This window comes from Fulmarus glacialis, unplaced genomic scaffold, assembly GCF_000690835.1.
Source record: "Fulmarus glacialis isolate BGI_N327 unplaced genomic scaffold, ASM69083v1 scaffold15144, whole genome shotgun sequence".
Lineage (NCBI taxonomy): Eukaryota > Metazoa > Chordata > Aves > Procellariiformes > Procellariidae > Fulmarus > Fulmarus glacialis.
Window position 1 is genome coordinate 3,842 of NW_009206209.1, and position 6,895 is coordinate 10,736.

At 42.9% G+C, this 6,895-nt stretch overlaps 1 protein-coding gene across 1 annotated transcript in view; it reads left to right on the forward strand.

Annotated features, from left to right (window-relative positions):
- The first annotated feature begins 1,175 nt into the window (after positions 1 to 1,175).
- Positions 1,176 to 6,895, forward strand: part of PHKA2 (phosphorylase kinase, alpha 2 (liver)) — a 37,565-nt gene continuing 31,845 nt past the window's right edge. The window contains exons 1-5 of the mRNA XM_009575670.1: positions 1,176 to 1,328; positions 2,885 to 2,932; positions 3,428 to 3,596; positions 4,455 to 4,537; positions 5,167 to 5,247. Coding sequence (XP_009573965.1) covers positions 1,266 to 1,328; positions 2,885 to 2,932; positions 3,428 to 3,596; positions 4,455 to 4,537; positions 5,167 to 5,247 — 444 coding nt within the window. The 5' untranslated portion in view covers positions 1,176 to 1,265. The remainder of the gene's footprint in view (positions 1,329 to 2,884; positions 2,933 to 3,427; positions 3,597 to 4,454; positions 4,538 to 5,166; positions 5,248 to 6,895) is intronic.

A 6,895-nucleotide genomic window follows, 5' to 3' on the forward strand; every position in this document is an offset into this window, starting at 1 on the left:
GGTTTGTGAAGACCATGCTGAGGGACCGTTTCAGTAGAACTACACGTTTCTACTCTTCAGCGAGCCACTAGACATTGCTGTATTTAAACCATAACAATAGCACTGACTGTGCCCAGTCATGTGTGTCAGGCTGTCACCCCTGTCTTGTTCAGCTGTCACATGCAAAGCCCAGGAAATTGTAATTGAAGCTCCTCCCCCTCAAAACTTCTTTCTTAAAAGTAACTATGGAAGGAGTTGAGTGAACCACTGTGTGGCAGAAATGAAAAATTGGGGTGTATATTCTTTCTCATTTTACTTATCTTTATTATTGTAATCTTTGCCCCTTGTCACACCAGCCCTGGCAACTGGTCTTCGTTCACTCCACTGAAATTGGTTGTTAAGGCTCTATCGATTGAAAGCTCTATCGACCTTTTGTCTCTCTACCTCATTTCTTTGTTAGTGAAGAACAACACACAGCTGAGAAAGATGGTCTTAAAAATTAATGATAATTAAGTGATGGGAATTAATGATGAAATGAAAAATTTAATGGAGTATTTGGGATGCAGGAGACTACTCAGTGTGCTGGTTTTCAGACAGTGCTGCGATTCAACACCATCAGAATTTGTCTTTCTGTACATTTTCCAAAGGAGGATATAAAAAGGCTTTGCATGCATTCATGCTTTAGCTGTCATAAACAGGTAAATAAATAGAAATACTTTTTCTAATTTCCTAGAAGGGAAATACTGTTTTTTGACTTCCTCAAGATTATGGCACAGACCAGTTACATAGAGAATAGATCCCAAACTCAGTTTCTATGTTAACTCAGTACCCTCTTCTCCATACAAATATGTAAAATTAAAATTCCTGTTTCCCCAATTTGTATTTCAAAGTTCACTCAGTGACTTAGCTAATAATCCTAGGTGGATGACTATGTCCCGCTGGACGCTATAAGCTTTATATCCTGAAGTGTTCAAAGAAATTTTGCATTTCACGTGTGTGAGTTTGGAAAGAAAGATGGAACCTCACCTTTGTTGCGAAACTGAGAGCAGCCGCCGCGTGCAATCAGCATGAAACCATCTCTGGCTCTCTCTTTTGTTTAGTTACCCTTTGATATGGAAAGAACTGGTGTGTCTTAATAGATGGGATTTCAGGTAGTGATGTTTGTTCTTTATTCTTTCTGCTGTGGTTAGAATCCAGTTACGGGACTGCTCTCAGCTGGTACGGACCATAAGGATGCTTGGGTACGGGACAACATCTACAGCATCCTGGCCGTGTGGGGGCTGGGGATGGCTTATCGGAAGAATGCGGACCGGGACGAGGACAAGGCCAAAGCCTACGAGCTCGAGCAGGTATGTCAAAGTTCAGCGTAAACCAGTTACACTGTTTGATTTTTTTTCATACAGTAGGGGTTTTGAACGGTGCATTTGCATTGCTGCTGTGTCTAAGATCTGGCAGGGTTTTCCCTTCTTGGAGTACGTGTCTTGTTCCTATGACAGCAGCATCCATGCCACGTGTGGTGTGCAGTGTTCCCGGCAGCCTTCCAAGTTCAGCATAAACCAGTTACACTGTTCGATTTTTTTTTCATACAGTAGGGGTTTTGAACGGTGCATTTGCATTGCTGCTGTGTCTAAGATCTGGCAGGGTTTTCCCTTCTTGGAGTACGTGTCTTGTTCCTATGACAGCAGCATCCATGCAGCGTGTGGTGTGCAGTGTTCCCGGCAGCCTTCCAGCAAGCAGGATTTGGAGAAGTGGGTGACAGAGAGGCTAACATCTGAATTAAAATATAAATAAAACAAAACCATGTAGGAGTCAAGCTTCCATCAGTTGGCCAATTGTTGAAAATTAGGCTTCTCAGAGATTTTATGCCCAGATTTACAAGCCTCTGATTAAACCTTGAGATCTCTCATGAGGTGTATTATGGAGCAGAAAATCAAGTCTAGGTCGCTTGGATCCTAGGGTAGCAATTTATCTGCTAGACCATTCTTCCCCATAAGGAGAAGCATGCCATTTAAAGTAGCAATCTTTGAAATGTGCACTTGTGTCATCTCACGGAAGTCATACATGGTGTATAGACATGTTTGATCAAACCAGACAAGGCAACGATCTCCAAACTGCTAAGACTCCTGTGCTGGAAAATTGGAAGGCGAGGTAACTCACACAGTATCTATAATCTGCAGCTGGGAAAGTGGGTATCCGAAGTGAAAGTGTAGAGGTGGGTTAAATGGGAAGTGAGGGAGTGTTAGTGTCAGTGTCCTGCTGTTGTTTTGAAGGCACTAGGTAAATTTTATGCTGACATGTACTGCTCAAACCAGGGATATCTGTGGTGACAGAATAACCTTGACTCAGTTTGCATGATCGTATTTCGAGGCTACAATAATTTTTGGATAAAAACATGGGGTTGATTTCTTCATTTAAGACAAAATCTTGTGCTTCTCTTTGTATGCACTAAAGACCCTTTCTTTACATTAGTCATCTGCTTTCTGTTGTACTGTATAAAAAGGGGAAGAAGCTCCACAGGTTTTCCAATCATGTCAATGTCTTGCAGTCATCTACCAGTGTTCCCTGGATCTGTCGCTCTAAAAATCATCATCATCATCATCATTATTCTTATAAGACATAGCATTCCTCTTGCTCCCTTAGCTGGACAGAAGGACCACAGAGAGTTGCTCCACTGTTTAGAGAGGGCCTTTGGGAAAAGATTTGTTCTCCAGGGTAGGGAAGCGGGAATAAAAATCAACCAGTGTATTAAAAAAAGGTATGTAAAGCATTTCAGGCAAATACACTTTTTTTTACCTTTGGCAGGATGTTAGTAGGGGGTGTGAACTTTGTCGCTTTTGAATGTTGTTTGTAACAGCAGATGAGGCTGGCCCTGCGAGGGTGTCACTGGTCTGTTTTGTTCCTGCAGAATGTTGTGAAGCTGATGCGGGGACTCTTACAGTGCATGATGAGACAGGTAATCTCATAGATACGAGTTGAACTAGTACATGTTGCATTTACGAAGCATTTCATCTGAGACATGTATTCCTTGTGTCTTTTCTGTAGAGCGATTTTTTTGCATGTGTGTAGATAGTGGTGTGGGGAGTCTTTTAAAACTCTTTCGTTTCTTGAGCAAAACTGTGATCTTACTTGCACCTTTTTGTGATTGTGCTTGTAGCAAATCACAGTTTTGCCTTTGCAAACTGATTTTCACCAAGATGCATACCTGTAACTAAGATCCGAACTCAACAAGGTAGTTTCATTTTATTCTTTCCCAAAGAGATGTCCGTTTAGCTGGAGCCTAAGGTTAGTGATGTGTTTAAGCGCTCTGATCAGTCAGAACACACTGAAGTGAGGTAACAAAAATTAGGACCTCAAGTTTCTCCTCACCTAAGAAAAGGTATTAATGTTGAAATAGTTTGGAGAATTTCTTCCGAAATGTTTCATATTTGAAAGTTGTGGTGTTTTTTAGGTAGATAAGGTAGAGAAGTTCAAATGCACGCAGAGTACCAAAGACTGCCTACATGCCAAGTATAACTCTGCTACTTGTGCCACGGTGGTTGGGGACGACCAGTGGGGGCATCTGCAAGTGGATGCAACTTCTCTTTACCTGCTCTTCTTGGCACAGATGACTGCATCAGGTAAGCAGAAGATACTTTAGCCTTGACTATTGTTGCAGTCTTTTTCTATTCTAGCTTTTATTTAAAAAGAAAAAAAAAAGTTGTAACTTCTTCAAAGACCTTTACATAGTTATTACTCAGAAGAAAGTAGTATTTCTCTGGAAAAGGGATGTGGCTTAGTTAGGATTGCATGTTTATAGTAACTGCCCGGGCAGTGCCCGTTCCCTTAACGTTTGTTGGCGTACAAATGCATGAGATGTTAACGGTCATGTCAGAGAAGAGTTTTGTGTTTGAAGACGATGTAGGGTGTCGTAACGGACAACCAAGTTTCTTCAGAGAGCAGCGACGTCGAATCAGGTGCCACTAGTCCCGTCTGTGTTCCTCTTCTTGCTGGTGCTGTTTTATCTTGTGCTGTTCTCAACTGTACTATTCCTGTGAGGATAAGTTTTCCTTACATGTTTTTCTGTCCTCAGAGCCCCTTGCAATTGACACCTGCAGAGCAGGTGCCTGGTCATCCTGGTGGTCCCTCAATAGAGCACTGAGCAGGGGGAGGGGTGGGGAGGTGGGGGAGTTGGGATGCACTGCTCTCGAGAGCCAGAGCTGGCCCAGCTGTCTCTGCTTTGTACCCACTGAATGCCACCCTCCCAGGGGTGGTTTTTGGTTGGTCTTTGAAACAATATGTATCGGTGGCATTTGAAGTATTTTATCAGCAGCAAGTATTGAGGCTTGCTGCCTGATCTTTTGAAATCGGAATGAGTTTTTCCTTTGATTTCAGTGGGCAATAGTTGGTAGCAAATAAACAAAAGCAGGAGACTCACCAAAGAGTAAATATTTCAGTTCTAATACAGTATAATTACTCTCTTCCCTTCTTTTAATCAGGGTTACGTATTATCTTCACCCTCGATGAAGTTACCTTTATTCAGAATCTTGTTTTTTACATAGAAGCTGCCTATAAAGTTGCTGTAAGTATTTATTTATGTGTAGATCACCTGAACACTGCTCAGATGTGGGTGGAAAATTATTTATTGATGGAGAAGGAAAATATGGACTTCTTCTTCCATGAGAAGATATCAGAACCTGTCAGTACTTTACATTGTGAGCAGCATCTTTGGAGATGGTGGGAGGGCTGTGAAGGATTTACTGCTGCCTGCGTGAGGTATACTTGTTCTATCATAATACTAGTTTTTCTTTATTGATAATTAATAATATTTCCTGATGTCTCATTAAAACCTTATAGGCCTTTCTAAAAAGAGCAAAGTGTTAACACACTTTTTGGAAAGTGACAAGTTGAAGGGGCACTGGGAGAAGCATGCACAGGGGGAAGGATAAAGGGCTTTGTGTGTTCTATGAAGACAGTGATTCATGACTGTAGACCTGATACTGCTGGGGTGTATTTTTATGTGCTGCTCTTTAAATATGAGGAGGGGCTCTTTGGAGACTTGGAGCCTTTTTTTTTCTTTTTTTTTTTTTTTTTTTTTTAAGGCAAATAAACTAATGTCATGCAGGGGTCTGGGTTTTTTGTGGGGCAAGGGGGGAAAACATTGGTTTTGTACGTAATCATGCCAATTTTTTCTTGATGATGTTGTTGCAGGATTATGGAATTTGGGAACGTGGTGATAAGACAAACCAGGGCATCCCTGAACTGAATGCGAGCTCCGTAGGGATGGCCAAAGTGAGAAAGTCTTCCTGACACCTCCTTCGTGGCTGTTCTGTCATGCTGAAGGGCTCTGACAAACCTGATGGCTTCCTTTGCATAGCCTTCTTGGCCACTGCGATAGTTAACTGATTGTATAAGAATTTTTGTTTGGGTGTGAGTGAGAATTTTTCAGTGTAAAATCCTTGTGATAATGGCTTTCATTGAAGGACCTCAGTACAGTTGTTCCGTGGATTGCAAGAAAGGTACCAGATTCACTGAGGCATGAATCTGATCGATTCAGTGAGGTGCAGTCTTATAAAGTGGCCTCTGGTTTTCTGTCCCTCTTTCTTAATTCTCCAGCCCCAGTATTATATGTGATGTTTTCATGGTAAGATTAAGTCAGATGTAAATTCTGGAAAACAGCAGAATATCAGTCAAAGAAATTATTTTAGAGAGAAAAGTAATTTAGAGAGAAAAATGAGTAAAGATGTACTTAAAAGAAAGTGGATATTTTTGGTTCCCTCATAGCACAAGGTCACGGAGATACTAAATGAAGCTCAGAAGGCCATAAATGTAAATGTGGACAACTCCCTTTTTACATGGTGTCTGGGGAACTGACAAGCCAAATATCGTTAAGGTCAAAGGTGTAGCTGCATTTCAGCAAGATTTATTAGTTACCAAGATTTGTGTGACTGCAAAGAGAAGAAACTGCTGGTCTTGGCCACAGTTCAGTCGAATAGCGACAGGGCAGTGTCTGGGGGGGAGGTTATTCCTTAGCTGTCCAGTATGAACTTCTTTTGTGCTGAACAGCCTGATGTGGGTTGCTGTGGTCTCTGCACGACTTCTGGGCACGTTGATGTCAGGACGATCTGTGGGACTTGCTGCACAGCTTTGCTTCTCTGTAGCTCTGAGTTCAATGAAAGTACTGTTTGGGGTGGACTAGGGGGGCTCGCTGGAGGCCCTGCTGCAGAGGGTGAGGTAGATGCTATTTTTTTAATCTGCCTCAGGAATTCTCCCTCTTAACATTTCTCTCCCGTATCTGCTTTGTGTGGCTACCCACGGCAGCAGTACAAGCACAGAGCGTATGCCTTTGAGTGGATCTCAGTGCTTTTTCTGCACCATTAAGACTGTCCTGGCTATCAATTCCTGAACGGGGCTTTGTGCTGCTATCAGGAGCATCTGCTGCTCTAGCACTCGGCTAGAGAGAGGGGCTCTGCAGAGCCAGTAAACCCACGTTTGTGTTGGAAGAAGAAAAATAACCTTGCCTCTCTGCAGAGAGATAAGGCAAGCTGCGCTGTGCGATCCTTCCTTTGTCAGAGATTGTCATTACCGTGAGCCTGCAGGACAAAAATGGGTACGGAGCAATATCCAGTGCTACCGCAACCCTGTGAATATGTATTTCAGAGGACGGCTCTGCTAGCCTGACTCTGGCTGTCCCGTCCTTGCTCTCTTCCAGCCACATTCCCTGCGTGGTGCTGCACACCCTGCTTCTGCAAAGCCAGGTTTTGTAGCCTGCTAGGTTAAAGTAGGAGTGCCCAAATGGAGTCGGTGGTTGGACTGCTAATGTCTTCGCTAGGCAAATGCGCTGTGGCCAAGAGGTATGAGATGTGGTGATTCACCTGTTGACATGGAGCCTGCTGTGCCTCGGTTGGCTGTGCAGAGAGCAGACGTCTTGTTTCTCTTT